Source organism: Ovis canadensis, chromosome 6 (assembly GCF_042477335.2).
Source record: "Ovis canadensis isolate MfBH-ARS-UI-01 breed Bighorn chromosome 6, ARS-UI_OviCan_v2, whole genome shotgun sequence".
Taxonomy (NCBI): domain Eukaryota; kingdom Metazoa; phylum Chordata; class Mammalia; order Artiodactyla; family Bovidae; genus Ovis; species Ovis canadensis.
In genome coordinates this window covers 47,082,233-47,101,443 of record NC_091250.1, presented here as the reverse complement: position 1 = coordinate 47,101,443, position 19,211 = coordinate 47,082,233, and the positions used below count along the sequence as shown (strand labels likewise).

Genomic DNA, 19,211 nt, shown 5'->3' with positions numbered 1-19,211 from the left:
CATTCTAATTCATAGCAGCTAATCCAGATCATATGAACAAATATTTTCTTTTATGATTGATAGATATTTTAAATTTTAATTTATTGGATATAATTAAATCCTCATAAATTTAGTTTATTGAATTTGGCTATAAAGAAGACTGATAAAAAGGACAATTTTCTTTCCTGCCAGTTTTATTTTTCAAATATTGGGCTTTAATGCTCACTTTTAGTGAAAGTCCTAAGGAATTTATGAATTAATTTCAACTCCAGGAATATGAGATTTTACTTCCTTTTTCTTCATTAAGCACGTTCTTACTAAGATTCCATTAGCGTAGCTCAAAATGTCTTTGATTTAGAGGCCATTTAGTATTAAGCTGGCCCTAAACTGAAGCTGTCACTCACATGTCATGACTTAAAGGGGTCTCTAAAGCTTCTTTTGCTGACCTCACAATATTGAATCATTCAGGCTCTAGGTACCTTGAGTGTATGAAATCCCTCAATCAGAAACTGATTCTCTTGTGTTGAGTGTTGCTCTCTCTAAACAATCTAGCTGAATCTAGCACATGTTTCTAGCTGAAAGAGAAATAACCCTTTAACAGTCACTAACACTTTAGTGTAAACTAGCATTTCAACTTAGTATTACTTATCTCCAAGAATGGAAAGTTAAGGTTAGGAGTGAACAGAGGAAAGAAACAAAACCCAACTTGGAATGAGACATCCTGAAGAAGGAGGAAGCATGCAAATAGAAGAGGTGGGGGTGGGGGAACGTGTAGCCAGAGCCATACATTCTGTTTGTATAATTTTGCCTGGGTCTGTCCCTGCTCTTGTAGAAGGCAATCACCCATCTACTACTCCCATATTTTGTAGTTGCATGTGGCATTTGCTCATTTAAGAACTTTCATTGCAAGAAAAAGATAGATAACCTTATCTTAGAATCATATGGGTACCCCCATAACCTAGCACAGTGCCTGGCTCATATTAGGTGCTCAATAAATATTTGTTAATTGAATAAACCCCAAAGTTCAGTTCATTACCTATCATGTTTGCTGAACTACTTTTTATTTTTTTAACCATGGAAGCTAGTACTGATGAGAACCTTATCTTCTTTTTCTTCATCTCCAGGATGACAAGGAAATTGACCTGGAGCACCTCCATAGACGTGTAAATAGCTTGTGCACAGATGACGACAGCCCCCATAAACAGTTTTCCACCTCGTCAATTGACTTGACCCCTCTGGACATTGACACTTTGCCAACACGACAAGCACTGGAGCAAATCAGTGATTTCAGGAACACTCATATTACCACAACAACCTTTATCCCAGAGCAGATCCAGACTCTTAGCCGCACACTGTCAGCTAAAGCTGCCTCTGGTTTCGCTTTTGGCAACGTGCCTGAGCACCGAACTGGCCCTTTTAGGCACAGGGCACCTAACGGGGGCTTTTTCAGGAGTCCTATCAAAACAATGTCATCTATTCCCTATCAACCAACTCCTACCCTGGGGCTCAATCTGGGTAACGATCCAGACCGAGGCACTTCCATATGAGAATCCAACAGAGTCTCTCCACTGTTTCTCTTTAGGACTCCCTTTGCGAGGAGCAACTGTAAGCTTGTGGGACTAACATGGATGTAACTTTTTTTTAATCAGGATTATTAGTAACAATTCTAGTTCTTTCTCTCTACCTTCTCCCTCTTCTCTCTCCTCTACTTCTTTCTCTCTCTTCTTCCCCTCTCTTTCCAGACATCTCCTTCCACTTTGTTTCATTACTCAATTTGTTCCCCCAGAAGGTAGTATGCTAGGATCCTATTAGACTGCTTTTCATATACTGTACTTCAAGAATAGGGAACATGCACTGAGTATACTAGGAGTATATGCAGGATTAATTTTACACAAAGGCCTCTTCTGTAACATTTTTCTATTTTTAAAACTATAATTGCAATAACTTCAGTCTTTTTACATTCTTCTGCTGCATCCATAAAATGCTCCACTGCTGTCGAGTGTCCTTTGACTATGGACCAAAGGCAACCCCTGCAGTGTTTATAGAATAATTTAAAGACCATTCAGGCCACATAATATGAGAATGCAATTTTGTAGGATTACAAAAAAGCCATTAATATGCCAGTCAAGACTACAGTTAAAACTACTCTTGCACTGCAGCAGTGCATATGACCTTTATGTGATTGTACAGTATTAAAAAGGCTTTTTTTTTGCTTATGTACAGTAAACTTTATCATATGGCAGCAGCCTCTATTGTGTTAAATAAATTAGTATCTCATATATACATATATATGCACCTATATAATGTGTATATATATTCAAAGGCGGCCATTGCTATTGCAATTCATTTAATAAAGCTTTAGTTTAAAAAAAAAAAGTATTGTATACAGGAATTATGTATAGTGCAGGGGGTCTTTTCAGTTAGAAAAGGCAGGTTGCTTTAATGTTATTCTGACTCGCATTGTTTGCCAACAGAGAATATTTTATACTTTTGTTATTAAAACATCCAGGGCGATTTAATATTTGTTCCTAGATGTAACTCATTCGAATAGATTTCTGCATTTGTTATTCAGCAATGTATAAAGCTAACCTTGATAATTTTACTTTTAATTAATTATCCAAATGGAAAATGTTGTTAGCTGAACCACATTCACCACAGCACAGAGAGCTCTATCCGAGTTTAGATGTAGATCATTGGAGGTTAATAAATTCTCTTCCAAAGCAGTGAGCCAATCAATACAACTGTAGTTGGGGAGAGATGGGAGCCCTTAAGAAATATTGATGTGGCCTTAATTACTGTCATACATTATCCTAAAGAAGAAAATATAACAACCCTCCTGGGCTCTCAACTTCACCCCCTTTTTTATTCAGTTCTATTTGGAGGAGTTATGTATTTTTTACATTAGTGCCAAGTGTATAGAAGGATGACAACAAAAAACAGTGCCTCTTTGTGCACAATCCTTTTAAAGTAGCATTCTTACCTTTTAGAAATGTAGAAAGAATTTCGTTTGTAATCCTTCAATTAAAATGTGGTAAGTAGGAAGCAAGAACTTATCCTGTGTTTTTACGCAGCCATAGACTTATTTTATTCTAATTCATTCCATGGCTAGGATTGATATAGGAATCAACCTATGTGATTTGCTTTAGGAGAAATTAAAGGATATATTCTTAAGGTATATTATATTTTGATGCTAATTCTGTTCTGGGGAGCATCTTGTCCTGTCACTGTTTTTGTACTAAATTGTCAAATATTGTCTACTGTGTAAGGCAGAAAATTTTCTTATCATGCAAAACCATTTTGTTTCCAGGGTAACAAGTATCTCCGTGCATGCACAACTTGTTTTCCCTTGTAACATCCATGAGCTCATTCACGACTCTGATTTTAAAACAAAAAATCTTTACAACAAGCTATATAGGGACATACCAGATGTTGCAGTGATTTTAGCTATCAACAAACTGTTAACCATGTACAATATTTAAAATAGGCCTATTTTGATGTATTGCCTATTATACAAATACACAAACCACTTTTTGAAGGCCTCAGTTATGAGTGACAGAGCTTTCTGTGTATAATTTGTCTAAATAATTTGTCTAATAAAAATGTTTTCTAAACTTGCTCTCCTACCATTGAAGTCTTAACTATTCAATTTGAAAATGCTTACCCTCTCACAGATAGAACTGAATTTTTCTAAAAATTTATCTTGAATTAAAGCATAACACACATTAAGTTTTGCTAGCAGAACGATACTATAATGAGTGGCTCTCTAAAAACAGTACCACTGATGTTCTAAACCAATGCAAGACCGCCTTTCTGCTATTAGAGACTATCTGAATCAATGATATATTTGTTTTCCTTTGTGAACATCTCTATGAGCACCTTTTTGGGAAAGATTTATCCTGTTTCATGTAAACAATGCAGCCATTATAATAATAGTAGGATGAGGGTTTGTTACTTTTAAAAAAAGTTAAAGGTAATTATTAAACTTAGAATTTGTGTATTAATATTTGCTTTGCTGTTGGGGAAATATTCATTATGCTGAATCTATTAATTTGGAAATTGACTCCCACATTATTTCTAATAGAGCGTTATTTTCTGCATTTGAACTACAATATTTAATTCTTCTAGCATTTAATTCACTCAATGGAGATGTGTATCTGAAAACATATTCAATTTAGCTTAAAATCTCTACTTTTCTAGAATTTTTTAGTGTTGAAACTAGAAGGAACTGTAGCGATCTAGACTATCTCCCTTATTTTACAGATAAGAAAACATAGGATGCTGAGAAGCTGTGACTCGCCCCAATGTTTGACAATCTGAGTCTTTTTTAAACTCTGCCATGCCTCAGTCACACTCACGCAGACCCTAATCAGTGGTGCATTTGAGGGGTGGCCCAGGTACAATGACTCCACCCACTCCTCTCTCGCCAAGCTTAGGCTGCAGATCTCTAGAACCTTTCTTCCTCTTCGGGGACCACTTAGAGCATCTGATTCACCTTCCCATTTTACAGATGCGAAAGTGAGCACCTCAAGCTGCATCAGGTCACAGCTAGTGGCGGAACTTGGGGCATCTTGCTTCTGCCCTCCGCTACTTCCGTTAGCCCAGTGCTCACCCTGATCCTCACCACTTCCACCCAACTTGCTATTTCAAAACAAGACAAACACCCTACATACACATACTTTTATTCCACTCAGAGGTCGAATTTATTCCACTGGTGAATCATTAAGAGAATTGGTTGTCCCTTTCAACCCCATCAGAAGTTATGCACAGGGTTTTGGTTTAATTCTACATTAGAAAATTGTGAGACCTTCTTTCTTCCTCATACATAACGAACTACAGGCAATTTGTCATTTTCTCAATTATGTTATTTTTCATCTCTTTTAGTATGGTTGGTTGTCAATTGAATAAATACTTTAAAAAATAGACTTTGCTGGACGGTACTTTGCTTCATCAATTAGAAAGAAAGATGAGAAAAATCAATTTATCCTACATAATGCCTTTAAAACCACAAAATTGGATAACAAATTACAAGTATTCTATAATCAGAATTTGGGGATGGTGAAACACATTTTGAATTATGAGAACAGTAAATAAATCAGAGCTAATAACTTTTGTGCTAGTAAACGTAGGTTTTATTCTTAAATATACATCTCATGATAATTGATAAAACACAATGGGCTCTTTAAAAATGGGCTTCCCTCTAGAGTGTTTTTATTTCTAAAAATGAATCCTTTATCCAGTCCTTGTGATCAGATATTAATAAATGAGTAGTAATTATGACATTTTACAAAAATCATTTCAATTAAAAAAAAAAACATTTATTTATTTGGCTGCACCAGGTCTTAGTTGCAGCATGTGGGGATCTAGTTCCCTGACCAGGGATCAAACCTGGGCCCCCTGCATTGGAGTACAGTCTTAGCCACTGGACCACCAGGGAAGTCCCTCAGCAAATATTAATAAACACCATCTCATGAGGTAACATCTGTGAGCTCTCTTGGATGGAAATGACTTACCTGACATTGAAAAATTAGGAGATAAATCTTCTTAGATTTGATAGATTTAATTCAATTCTATTAGTGTTGACTGAAAACCTGCTACATAAAGCCACAGTGCTAAGCAGTTACACATCACGTAGATGAGGACATTTTCACGAATGGGTCTGGATATGTTCGTGGGCACTGGCCTTTCCTTGTCCCTGTTCAACATGCGGGATATGGAGGCCACCTTACAGACTTTCTAGAGTGGCAGAATTAGTCACCCCAATCCAGTATCTCCTCAAGGGCCTGGACAGTCCAGCTGACTGGGCCAGTCCATCCTGGAAGTTCTCATGTGCTGACTGAGTCTGCCATCTTAGATTCAGATTCCTTCCACAAGGAAGACTTGAAAATCTCCCAAAATGCCAGACCATGAGGCCAAATTTTCAAAAACATGAAAATCACCCTGAGACACGGGGAAACTGCTGTCTAACCCGTGCTCCTGGTCCATAGGACTCAAAGACTGATTCCTTCCCTCAGGCGTCCGCATCAGAGTGGCACAGACCAGAGCGCTCATTTTCCGTCCCTGCAGATAATCCCTCGGGATGATTAGAGCACTGTAGACTTTCCAACAGCTTGCTTCAAAGGGACCAAACACAAGAAATCTTATTCAGGCTACTCTTCAACTTTCATAAATTTTTATTTGAATTGCAAATAAGGCTCCTAGTTACTGTTCCTGTCATCTAAGACATGGGATACACCGTGACCTAAGATCCAGATGAAAGTAAAGTGTTTTACAGGCTGCCCACCACGAGCACAGCCTCCAACCCGCACACACCCCCAGGAGAACAGAAAAGACGTGGTTTTGCTGCATTTTGCAGAGCTGCACAGAGGCACAGAGCGACTGCACCACCTAACGATTCAGCCTACTGTGGGAACAGAAACACTAAATGAGCTGCGGCGGGTTTTCTCACCTGACTTTGCTTACTTTCTTTTTTTCAACAGCTTTCATTTGTTTCCTTAGAATATTAGTAACAAAGCGCATATTGTTCAAAGTTGATAAATTTTTGCATATCTAAAAGCTCTACCCTAACATGCTATTACACACCATTTAAGACAAAGGGTCATCTTTGGACTGGTTTTGCGCGTTTCTGGGATTTATTCCCAGTGGAGATGAGAAACTGTTGTCTGCACTTGTTACCTACCTTGTGCCACAAACATACCTTTCTGGACTTCATTAAGAATGAGGCCCCTTTTCCTTTTGGAAAAACTCTATAGGTTCCAACCTATAGAATTGGCAACATATTTCAAAAGTCTCAAATTATCTGTGATATGATAGAAAATTCCAAAAATTTTATATTAATTATCATTCATTTAAAACGAATTAAGCTTTCAGCTATTTCAAAAGAAGAAGCATATGTCATAAAATCAAAGAACAGTAAAATGTCAGAACCAGAGAGGGACGGAATAATAAATACAAATATTTTAATAGGTAATTTTCCTGCCATAAAATTTGAAGTAGAAGAAGAGGCAAACTTTAATTTTTAAAGTTGTTTTGAAGATTCTAGGAATCAAGTAGCCTATACCTATGGCTATTTTTCATTTAAAAAATTAAACATCAGTGTTGGATATCAGTAAACAAATTACAGTTTGCTTATTCACTACCCAAAGGGTTCATAATAGCAGGCCTTTATTATTCTAATGTGAAATAAAATGAGGTTCAATTTGCAAAATTTTAAGTTATAGAAAACTTTTCAGAATCATAGCCATTTCATGGAGCAAGAGATATCTCTATCTATTTCACACTACATAAATAAGGAGTTCATAGGTGATATTTAATTCTTCTTCAGAACTGTGTTAAAACTGACTTTCAAATAGTTAATGCTATTTGAACTTAATGCTAGCCTTCTATTAATATCCATTTATAAAAGTTGGCTATAAGACTTGTTTTTCGATATCAAAGCACAGTAAAAATAAGCTGAAAATAAACGTGTCAATGTGCCGAGCTGTTTAGTTTGACTTTTTGTTCTCAGAATAGTTATTGATACCTAATGTGCTACAGAAGTAACTTCATCTACTTTTGTAGGTGATGTTAGAAAACACTTTGAATATTAGTTGTTAGATGGATTAGAGCCCCATCATATGTCTAATTGACATAATTGACCCTAGAGATCAAATGCAGAACTTTCATTCACACAATGTTTTTAATGAATATAATACTTTTTTCCAAATTAAGTATAAAAATTAAAAATAAGCAGTGTAGACCTTCCAGATTCAATTCTGCATAACCAAGCATTTTAAAACTTATTGCTCACTCACTCAGATTTCTCCATGGAAATGTCATGGTAAAAACAATTGTTCATAATCTGAGCAACACGTGAACAAAATCACCTCTCACACATGTAGCCTTTATAGCTTTTGGTGTGTCCAATTAACATGGTAAGTCCTATACTGCTCAATCACCAATTCATATATAATTCTTTCTTGTTCATCACCATTAAATGACATTTTAATGATGTATTTTAATCATAATAATGATTTTGTGTCTCTTTTAAAAATGAGTATTAATACATAGGCTGCAAAGAGAATATTAGGAACAAAACAACCACACAAGATCAATCGGTCCATTGATGGACACTGTCTGAGCACCCACTATGAGCAAGGCATCTTAGACAGAGCCTTCCTAAGCGGTGCACTAAGGCATACTCCTCAGCAGCAGGAGATGGGAGGTGCTGAGGTATTGGTGCCCTCATCATCAGGGCGGTAGGGTGGGCCCCTGGCCAAGAGCTCTGCCCATGAGCCATTTTATTCACTTACACCGAGACTTAGCTAAGAGAGCTTCCAAAGCTGGAGAAACAAAATAGACGCATTTTAAACTTTGAATAAAAACTCATGGTTTAAGTAACATCAGAAGACAAGAATATGACTTATGATACACAGTACATTTAATTGTCAGATTAGTGCTATCAAGAAAACATTCTATGAGAAGAGAAGAAGAATGAGGCTATGTGACTTGGGATGGTTTCATGGAGTAAGTAGAAATTTAGCCTAAGCTTAGAGGAAAGGTCATGCATGTATGCTAAGTCACTTCAGTCATGTCTGACCCTTTGTCATCCCATGGACTGTAGCTCACCAGGCTCCTCTGGTCCATACAATTCCCCATGGCAAGTGGGTTGCCACGCCCTCCTCCAGGGGATCTTCCTGACTCAGGAATCAAACCACGTCTCTTACGGCTCCAGCATTGGCAGGCAGGTTCTTTACCACTAGCACCACCTGGGGAGCCCAGAGGAAAGGTGAGAAGAATGCAAAAGGGCCTCCCAGTGGAGGGAACAGGGCAACCAAAGCACAAGAAAGGGAGAGAATGCCCAGAAGAGCAGTAGCCCATGATGTCTAGAATGTGGTTTTGCATCAGGAAGTAGCAGGAAGTGAAGCTGGGTGAGACTGTGGGAAGATGCCTATAGACTGGGCACGAGAGATCATACTCTCCTGTTCATTCATCCATTCATGTGTTCAACGTATCATCACTGAGATCCTACTAAGTGCAGGAACTATTCTACGTGCTGGGGATACAGCAGTAAACAAGACAGAAATCCCTGCCCTCATGGCATTTACAATCAACTGAAGGATGAGATGGTTGGATGGCATCACCAACTCAATGGACATGAGTTTGAGTAAACTCCGAGAGTTGGTGCTGGACAGGGAGGCCTGGCATGCTGCAATCCGTGGGGTCACAAAGACTTGGACACAACTGAGCAACCGAACTGAACTGAACTGAAAGAGATAAACTATAAGCAGGATAAATAAGTGAAGCACACTGTCTAACAGATGATAAGTGCTGTAGAGAAAGACAAAGAGGAGGAGCAGGAAGGCCAAAGTGAAAGTGGGATTTGCTTTATATTAAATAAGGTAACCAGGGAGGTCTCCCTAATAAGTCAACATTTGACTGAAGCTTTAAAGCAGCGGCCCCCAGCCTTTTTGGCACCAGGGGCCATTTCATGGAAAACAGTTTTTTCACGGACTGGGATAGGAGTAGGGGACGGTTTCAGGATGATTCAAGTGCATTACATTTATTGGACACTTTATTTCTATTATTATTATATCAGCTGCACCTTCAGTCATCAGGCATTAGATGCCAGAGTTTGGGGACCCCTGCCTTAAAGGGAGTGAAAGAGTTAGTCATACTGCTCTTGGAGGAAAGAACATCCAGACTTTGGGGACAGCTAGTACAAAGACTCTGAGGTAGGGGTGTATGGGCATGTTTGAAGAACAGTGGGGAAATCAGTGTAGCTGGACTGGAATGGGTGATGGGAGGGAAGGGAGGAAAAGAGCCCAAAGGGGAACACAGAACCCACTTATAAGGCTTTATAGAATCCCATCAGATTTGGGGTTTTATTCTGCGAGAGATGGGAAATCATTGGTGTGTACTGAGCACAGGGGAATGCTTGTTACTTATCCAACATGTTGATTACAAAGTCAGACGTAAATCAATCTTGGGATCAAAGTGCTGCCGCTTCCCCACCCTCCCTGGGGCCTAAATATTTGCCCAAAATTCGAGTGTTATGGGAGAGTGACATATGGTGCCAGTTGCTGGCTGTGCCTCCCTTTGAATTTCAGTCTTTGAACCATTAGCAGGAGATTGAAACAGGGCTGGTGTTCACAGAGGCTCATGACAATGGTGTGCTGGAGATTTCCATGGGCATTGGAGAGCCCACTGAAGAATTTAACTGAAGGAAAACTCAGGCTCTTAAAGAGGTTCTTTATGAAGTTTAAGCTATTAGTGATTCAGGGAATGGAACAGATAAGAGGCCAATGGAAACCCTTGTGCAGTATAGTTCAGGTGTGAGCTGAGCTCAGTGGTAACTGAAAAAAGGAAAGAGGTTACAGATGGCAGATATATTTTGAAAGAAGAATTAAGAGAACTTAATGGTTCACTGAATATAGAGTGTAAAAGAGAATCATATATGACTGATTTTTCAAGGTTAGATGCTAGAAAAGTGGAAACAATTTTATCAAAAAGTACTGAAGTCAGAAGAATATTTTTTTCTTGTTAATCTCCATTTTTTCTTAAGTTGGGAAGTTTAAAATAGAAGAAATCATAGGATTGAGAATTGTTTATTTTCCTTCCGTTGAAGCTTGAGTGACAGATTCCAAACTGGTATTGGCGGGGCGGGGCGGGGCGGGGCGGGGGTGGGGGGGGGGGGGGCGGACCTGAGGCATTGTCTAGAGTCCATGATTTTTAATCTGTGCTCCACAGGTGCCTAAGTTTTCCTCAAGATTTCTGGGATGCTGGTCTGAAGTGGGGCCCCCTGGGCTTCAGTCAGAGCTACCTTTGCTCTGATCTGTTTACATATTTGACTTTCAGTGATATTTCCCTCACATTCCGAATGACACATTATTGACAGGTGACCAAGATTTCAAGTCAGATGTTTTCTGAGGCAACTCACTGCAGCAGTCAACATTTTCCATTGCCTCAGTCGTGTCCAACTCTTTGTGACCCCATGGACTGTAGCCCACCAGGCTCCTCCGTCCATGGGATTCTCCAGGCAAGAGTACTGGAGTGGGGTGCCATTTCCTTCTCCAGGGGATCTTCCCAACCCAGGGATCGAACCCGGATCTCCTGCATTCCAGGCAGACGCTTTAACCTCTGAGCCACCAGGGAAGCCCCGCTTCACTGTTACTCTTCCTTATAGTTTCCCTTTGTACTGTGTCAAAAGTTACCCCAACTGGTTCTTTAAAATGTTATAGAACAAGCTCCATCCGTTTTTTTCTCCATGACATTTGTCATTTTGCTCACTTCCCTGGTGGCTCAGATGGTAAAGAATTTGCTTGCAATGCAATGCAGGATACCCAGGCTTGATCCCTGGGTCGGGAAGATCCCCTGGAGAAGGGGATGGCTACCCACTCCAGTATTCTTGCCTAGAGAATTCTTGCCATAGACAGAGGAGCCTGGTGGGCTACAGTCCATGGGACTGCAAAGAGTCGGACACAACAGAGTGACTAATTCTTTCACCACACAGTGAATACCCAGAATTGAGCAAACTGTGACACTGTGACAGAGACTCAAATCCCATCATGGCAGCTTGACACAGACCCAATATCTCCAAAGTCCTAACAGAAAAACAAGCTGGAACCAAGTTCCCTAGCTTAAAAAAATTAGGCTGGCTAGAACAACCATGGAGCAGACATACCTGAACAGAAATTCAAAGAAAATGTTCTAAATACAGGCTTGTCTTATAAAAGAACAAACTAAAATTAGCCCAAACATTACAAACACCTGCTATGTGAAAGCCAGTGTACTTGGCATGAGTCAAATCAAATACTTGTAGAACTAACTGTGCTTGGTTCCCGTAATTGCTGTGTGCTTTGAGTTCTGAGTCTATTTCAGGAGAGTTCAGAGAGGTCAGAAAGCATCACTAGCACAGTTAAGTGAACTGCAAGAGAATAAAAAGTCAGGTCTGAAATAGTCATCATCGCCAATCCTATCCTTTTTGAGTGTTTCAGAGGTGAGCTTTCAACAGGCAGGTGCCATCAAAAAGACTAATTTTGTTCCAGATGTTGTCTGCCAGCTTTATCTCTTGACACTGAGGTTATGATGATGGTTCACTTTTAAGAGGTCAAAGGCGATTTTCCAGGTCTAAGGAAAAAATGCCTTTTATCAAATATAAAACCAGAAATTGGTAGTATGTGCCTTTATAAATTTAGAATAACCCTGGTTAAGCCTGTTTTCAAATTGACAATAGAATTCCTCACAATTTGCTCTTGCTCCAGTCTCATTTTTAAAATATAAGCTATGATTCACACACACACATACACGCTAATCTTTCTTTCCTAGAAAACAGCACACAAACTGTGTACACAGGTTGTATTAAACATCTACACAGTGTAAGGATTTCAAGGCAATTTGCCCAGACATATATTCTGAATCTCACTAAATGAAATACTTGGACTATAGCCTCAGATAGAATTATTTCAAATGTAGGAAAGTTTAATCCATGCTCATCTCAAAATTAAGTTGCCAATTTCTGCTACAATTCTTATTCTTTGTAGGCCAATATTTATGTCCTCCTGAGTATAGCAACTATGGCTGGGGGTTAGGGTGGGGGTTGGAGTGGGGGTGGGGGTGGGCGGAGTGCGGGGGGGCATGCAGACCACATGTCAGGCACAGGACTGGACTCCATACATGTTGTTTCACTCCATTCTCATCATATCTCTGCAAACTTGCTATTGCTGATGCTAACTGAATAGTTTAAAAACAAAACAAACTCATAACCTGTGGACCACAGCAGACTGCTCCTGGAATCAAAGAGAGATGGGAGGGAGAGGACCCTCTTATGATCCCTCAGAGCTGTAAGAAGCTTTGTACACTATGTGGTTTCATAAAAATCAACTGGTCCTCACTAACTGATATATTTTTGGTATAGAAATTTCAAGCAGTAAATAAAATGTTCATAAAAGATGAATACAAATACCACACACATTATAGTTGCCTAGAAAACATAAACAGATTCTAAGAAAAACCCTGCTAGATCAGCATCTACACCAGAGGGCTGGTCAAAACCCAGCAAACCTGTCCATCCTCCTGCTCAGCCTCCTTATCTCCACCAGTGGTGTGTCAGCAAATTTTCAGGTTCCCTTCCCCTCTTTCTTGGAATTCCTTAGATGGAACCATTAGAAAAACAAATGCCTATTGAGTCAGCTTATATAATGCTCCACTTCTTGACCTCCTTTTTCCAGCCCTACAGCTACGAGGCAAGTGTCTGGAAACATGCATGAGGTCTCCTAAGTGTCACTCTTTTCCGGCTCACCTTGCTCCTACCCATCTTACTAGGGAAATGCACATGATTTCTTAAATCAGGATGCTGATTTAATTTTTTCAAGGTATTTCTGTGGTCCACTAAGCCATGGCCAAAGACCTTGGCCAAAAGTCTTTTCTGCCAGATAGCACCAAGGCATCCTGCACAGAGAAGCGATATCTGAGCCAAAGAGGCAGGATTTTGACAATCAGAGATATGAACGTATGCTGTAAAAGCAACGTGCAAAGAGGAAATGGAAAAATACACTTGATGAGGATTGGACTAGGAATGAAACTATTTGGCTTGAAAGCCAATGTGTGGGGAGGGGGGCAGGCAGGGGCTTATGGAGTCAGACAGAAGATTAGGAGGTTGGTAGAAGCATTCAACGATTTTATTTTGAGAGTTCATATATATGACAAGATTCTAGGCACTGGATTGCATATAAACCTGCAAGACTTCCAAAGCTATTAAGAAGAGATGTCGTGTATATGCATAACTACCACATAAGGCAGAGTATAATCTGTTCCATAAAAGTGACATCATGTATTACAGGAATTCAGAGAAGGGAGAGAAGATTCTCCCCAAGAAACCCTTTTGTTGAAATACAAAATGATTTTAAATGACATATGACATATGATAAGTACTTTGAAATAGTCTGTAATGTTTTTCAAATTCAGAGAAAAGCAAGCAAGACGTTTCTCCAGGGTGATAAAATGGCTTCGTGGAGAAGACGGTTTTGGAACTGGGCTTCAAGAAACAGTATAATTTCCACAAACATAGAATAGAGAGACATCATTAGGTAAAGGGGAAAGATATGATGCAACTCACAGAGGAGAAAAACACAAAGCACATTTGAGAAAGAGCAAATCATTTGGCTGCAACACGTGGCCCATGAAGAGCAGTAAGGACTTCAGACGATGAAGCTATAAACATCAAGCCCAACCACCAACCTAATGTTTGAGTCTCAGCCTGTTTACAATCTATCCCATTTTTGAACATCTGTGAATTTTAGAAATATGACAGTGTTTATAGTCTACTGGGGAAAACAGACAATTTAACAGACAGTGACAATAAATCGCAGTAAGTGCTGTGGTCATGGAAACGTAAGGTGATTTGCAAGCCAGAGCAGGAATAGGCAAGCTCCCCAGCCGGGACTCCCAGCTAGACCTGCAGGAAAGGTGAGAGTCAACCAGGCAGGAGGGGACCACGGTTGTTCACCCCGGGTGACCAGCATAGTGCAAACCTGATGCCAGAGGGCAAGATTAATTCTGGGAACTGCAAGAGGTTGCCCGAGCTGAAATTTAGAGGGAAAGGAGACTATCGCGGGATTAAAATGAAGAGGTTGAGGGCTGGCCTGGAAAATGCTCCATTAGCCACATTAAAGAATTTGTATTTTTAAGGAATAAAGTTCTAGGCGACACGAGGGAGCCATTCAAGATTTCAGAGTGGAGTAGTGGCCTGATCACATAGACTCATTCGAGCCGCCCTAGGAGAAAGTTTTGGAGAAGGACAAGATCCGAGAAAGGTGGACCAGTAGGAACCTCGTGTGGCAATCAAGGTGGAGTCCTTGTGTCTGGTAGTAACAGGGGGAAAGGAAGGAGGTGGAAAGGTTCTAGAGAGAGAATGGGTCTGAGTTTGGGACTAAGGTATTTCTGAAGTATTTAGTGTAGGTGGACTCATGAGACCTTACAAAATCATCCAAGGAATAAGTGGGTCTAGTTAGCAGAAAATAAGATCTGGACATAGGACCCTGAGGAAGATCAACATTTGATCAAAAGATGGAAGGGTATACTGCCTAAACAATCAAGGAAGAAAGCTATAGGAGCAAGCAGTCTCAGAAGTTATGGGAAGAGAGTGCCTGGTGGAGAGTGGCCAATATTGTTGGGTGCCACTCAGAGAAGGAAAGCACCTGTTAGAGTTAGCAACGTGAAGGTTCTCCCAATCATGGCAAGAAGAGTGCTCGGGAGGCTGAGGGAGCTGAAACCAGACTGCAGTCAGAGAAAGAGTAAGTGGAAGGGTAATACACTTTCTTCCAAGGAATATGATGATGAAAGAGAGGAGGGGAAAGGAGCTGTACCCAGAGGAGAGACTAGGACCAACGAGGATATTTGTTTCCAAGACAGGAGAGACACATTTAAATGCAAGAGGAAAGAACCAGGATAGAGGTCAATGCTGAGAGTACAGTGCTGTGCTCAGCCACTTCAGTCATGTCGGACTCTTTGTAACCCCATGGACTGTAGCCCACCAATCTCCTCTGTCCGTGGGATTCTCCAGGCAAGAATACTGGAGTGGGTTGTCGTGCCCTCCTCCAGGGGATCTTACCAACCCAGGAATCAAACCCATATCTCCAGCATCTCCTGCATTGCAGGCAGGTTCTTTATTCACTGAGAGTACAGTAGCAAGCAGGATATTCAAACGACAAAAAGAATTGGACCCAGGGCATAATTCATTTTCAATAAGAGAAGGGATACATATTTTACTGTAACTGCATGAGAGGGCGAAAGGATGAGTGTGAATGCAGGTGGATGTCTAGGTTCAGTAGCAAGGCTTTAGTGAGAGCTCTGTCTGATTCCAGTGTTTTTATAAGATAGAGGAAGCAAATCATTGGTGAGGGTCAGGCGTCATCTGTTTTAGAAGAACAAGGAGCGGAGGGACCAGGACAGCAACACAGTCGGGCCAGCATTCAGCTTTGAGGGCCCATCTGAGGTTAGAGGCCCCCATATGGTCTGTTTAGTTGTGAGTTTTTTCCAGGCATTCTCAGCAGCTTCTGTTTAGCCACAGGGAGATAGAGTTGGATTTAACCACAGCTGTAGATTTTACCTAGGTTATGAATAAAGGACAGCAATGACTCAGTGTAGTACTACAAAATGTTCATCTAAAACGGGTGTCCCAGTGGTACAGGATGTATAGAAGGAAGCCACATTAATTAGGGTAAGTAGTGATACTTGGTATAAAAAAACTCCCTCTTCCAACCCTAGAGGCTTAATCCAATAGACTATTTTTCACTCGTATAAAGTTCAAAAACAAGCGAAGGGTTGTCTTCCATGTGATGCTTTAGGAGGGGGTTCCTCCTATCCAGTGACTCTCATGCCCCAGGACTTTGGAGTCCCCCCACCCCACCCCCAGGGAGGGGCTTGTTGCATCCAGCTGGCAGACCAAGTAGGGAGAGAATGTAGAGGATTCTGGGGGTTTTAATGCTCTGGCTCACAGCCCACTGGCTTACCGCAGCAGGGTCACGTGGAAACAGTTTCACTAAGCGTCTGCCCTCACTGCCTTAGAGGCATAGAGGCAAGTAAGGAGGTTTCATAGGCTTGAGACTGAACAAGACAAAAAGTAGTCCAAATGAAAATGAAAGCACAATGATGTTTCTGAGAAAATTAATAGAATTGGTGATTACATAGTTCAAGGACGATAAACAAGGTTCTGTGTAAAGCATGACATTAAAAGGAATTATGAAGTTAAAATCCAGGGTCAAAAACAAACAAACAAACAAAAAATCCAGGGTCAGTGAAACCTACCCAAACTATCCTAATTAAAGATATGACCCCTTCCCCCAACATTTTCCATCTTCTCCTACATGGCCCAATTTGTTTTCATTTTTTTATATATCCTTTTTTAAAAATTTTTTATTTTGTATAGGGATAGACAAAGGCCTGGTGTGCTGCAGTCTATGGGGTTGCAAAGAGTCAGACATAAATGAGCTACTGAACAATAACAACAACATAGGGATATGGCCTATTCACAATGTTGTGATGGTTTCAGAAGAACAGCAAATGGACTCAGCTGTACATACACATGCATCCCCCAAATTCCCTCCCATCCAGGCTGCCACGTAACATTGAGCAGCATTCTGTGTGCTGTCCAGTCTGTCCTTGTTGGTCTTCCATTTTAAATACAGCAGTTTGTACGTCTCCATTTGTGTTCATATCACTTATGATTTACTATGTCCGTGTACTAACACTAGATAATTTACTGATCTGGTATAGTCTTTCTCTTTCTGCTCTAATGTAAGCAGGGATTTTTCAGTATTCTTTTTCAGTTTCCTCAGTGCCTGAAACAATGTCTGGCATCAGGATGGTCATTCTTGAATGACCGAATGTCATGAGATTTAACAAGGCGCTTCACGGTGAGGTTGGTGCTTCTCTTGTGGCTCAGCCGGTAAAGACTCCGCCTGCAATGCGGGAGACCAGGTTTCGATCCCTGGGTTGGGGAGATTCCCTGGAGAAGGGAAAGGCTACCCACTCCAGTATTCTGGCCTGGAGAATTCCATGGACTGTATAGTCCATGGGCTGGCAAAGAGTCGGACATGACTGAGCAACTTTCATAGTGAGGTTAAGTTGACATGGGACATACACAGATATAATATGACTTAGCTGCAGAAAGGGAAGAAAGACTCAAACATCCTGACAGATTCAGAGTTGGCTATCTGGAGGAAGAGCAGACTCAGGGAGAGCATATGTGGAGTAAAAGGACATATTTGGTTTTAGAAATATCATTTGAAATGAAGGTGAAATATCCAGGTGCAGCTTCAGCAATACACTGAAAACCTAGAGCCCGGGTTTAGCTAAAACATTCAGAATTGAAGTCACAGGACAAAGATAAGTGCCTAAGGGTAAGAAGATGGAAAGTCATTCAATGGGCAACAAAATTTGGGGGGAACAGAGAAATAATCATTTTATTCCTCACAGTCTTTCCCCTCTTCACATCCTATCTCCCAAGTGATAGCTAAAACACATGGAAAATGATGTTGTTGTGCGCAATCGTGCCCACCAGGGTCCTCTGTCCATGAGATTTTCCAAGTAAGAATACTGGAGTGAGTTGCCATTTCCTACTCCAGGGGATCTTCCTGACCCAAGGACTGAACCCAAGTCTCTTATGTCTCCTGCAGTGGCAGGCAGATTCTTTGCCACTAGCGCCACCTGGAAAGCCCATGGATAATGATAATACTGGGTTCCCTGTTAACTCAACTTGTAGAGAATTCAGCAGCAACGCAGGAAACCCTAGTTCAATTCCTGGGTCCAGAAGGTCCCCTGGAGAAGGGATAGGCTACCCACTCTAGTATTCTCGGGGTCTTCCCTGGTGGCTCAGGTGGTAAAGGATCCGCCTGCAATGCAGGAGACCTGGGTTGGATCCCTGGGTTGGGAAGATCCGCTGGAAAAAGGCATGGCAACCCACTCGAGGATTCTTGCCTGGAGCATCCTATGGACAGAGGAGCCTGGTGGGCTACAGTCCAGGGGTCTCAAAGAGTCGGACATGATTGAGGGACTAAGCATGCAGTACAATGATAACACTTGGCAAAAATCTGAGTCGAAGAAGGCAAATACTAGGTGACCCAAAGTGTCTACAATTCGAACTTTCAACTAATAACCATTACTTGATATTTAATTGCTATTCTAAATGTTTGCTTTTGAATTTAACCTAAATTAGACATTATGAAATTTCATAGAAAATAAGCAAAAATATTAATGCCATATTTACATGTTAAAATACTTAGAAATACTGAAGATAATAGCCAAGCTCCACACCAACTGACAATTAGGGATTTTTTAATAAAGAAATATCCAAGTTCCAGTGATGACTTCTCTTCATAGAACAGTTAAGCTGATACTGAGCTCATGCTTCCTCCTATCTCATCATCAAATGGGAACTTACCCAGTGACCCCAACATGATTGTGATAAAAATCAATTTTCCAATCCATATACAAGACAAAAAAGCATGTTCTTCTATTTTTGATACGTTTTTTCCAATTTTTCTTCATAAAACATTGACTGGAATGACAGTAAACCACTGCACATAGCCCCGTATTTTTCTATCCCCATTAGAGTAATACGGAACATATTACACTTTCAAAAAATTCAGATAAGATCAGTTTAAAAGTAGTTTTGGAGGCTAATTGTTATACAAAACTTAAATATCCACAGACTTTCTAAAATTGATAGAATGTAAGAATCTGAACCTCTAGAGAGT

The 19,211-nt window shown here is 40.4% G+C and overlaps 1 protein-coding gene and 1 non-coding gene across 4 annotated transcripts in view; one reads left to right on the top strand and one right to left on the bottom strand.

Annotated features, from left to right (window-relative positions):
- Nucleotides 1-19,211, top strand: part of GRID2 (glutamate ionotropic receptor delta type subunit 2) — a 1,666,133-nt gene that overhangs the window by 1,625,448 nt on the left and 21,474 nt on the right. For 2 of the 3 annotated variants that reach the window (XM_069593665.1, XM_069593666.1), the window contains one exon: nucleotides 1,104-4,899. The exons of the other annotated variant lie outside the window; for it this stretch is intronic. In XM_069593665.1, coding sequence (XP_069449766.1) covers nucleotides 1,104-1,526 — 423 coding nt within the window. In that variant the 3' untranslated portion in view covers nucleotides 1,527-4,899. Of the gene's footprint in view, nucleotides 1-1,103; nucleotides 4,900-19,211 lie in introns of those variants that run through there. 3 annotated transcript variants of the gene reach the window in all.
- TRNAS-GGA (transfer RNA serine (anticodon GGA)) lies at nucleotides 11,038-11,109 on the bottom strand. The gene has a single exon. It is a non-coding gene; the product is annotated as a tRNA-Ser (tRNA).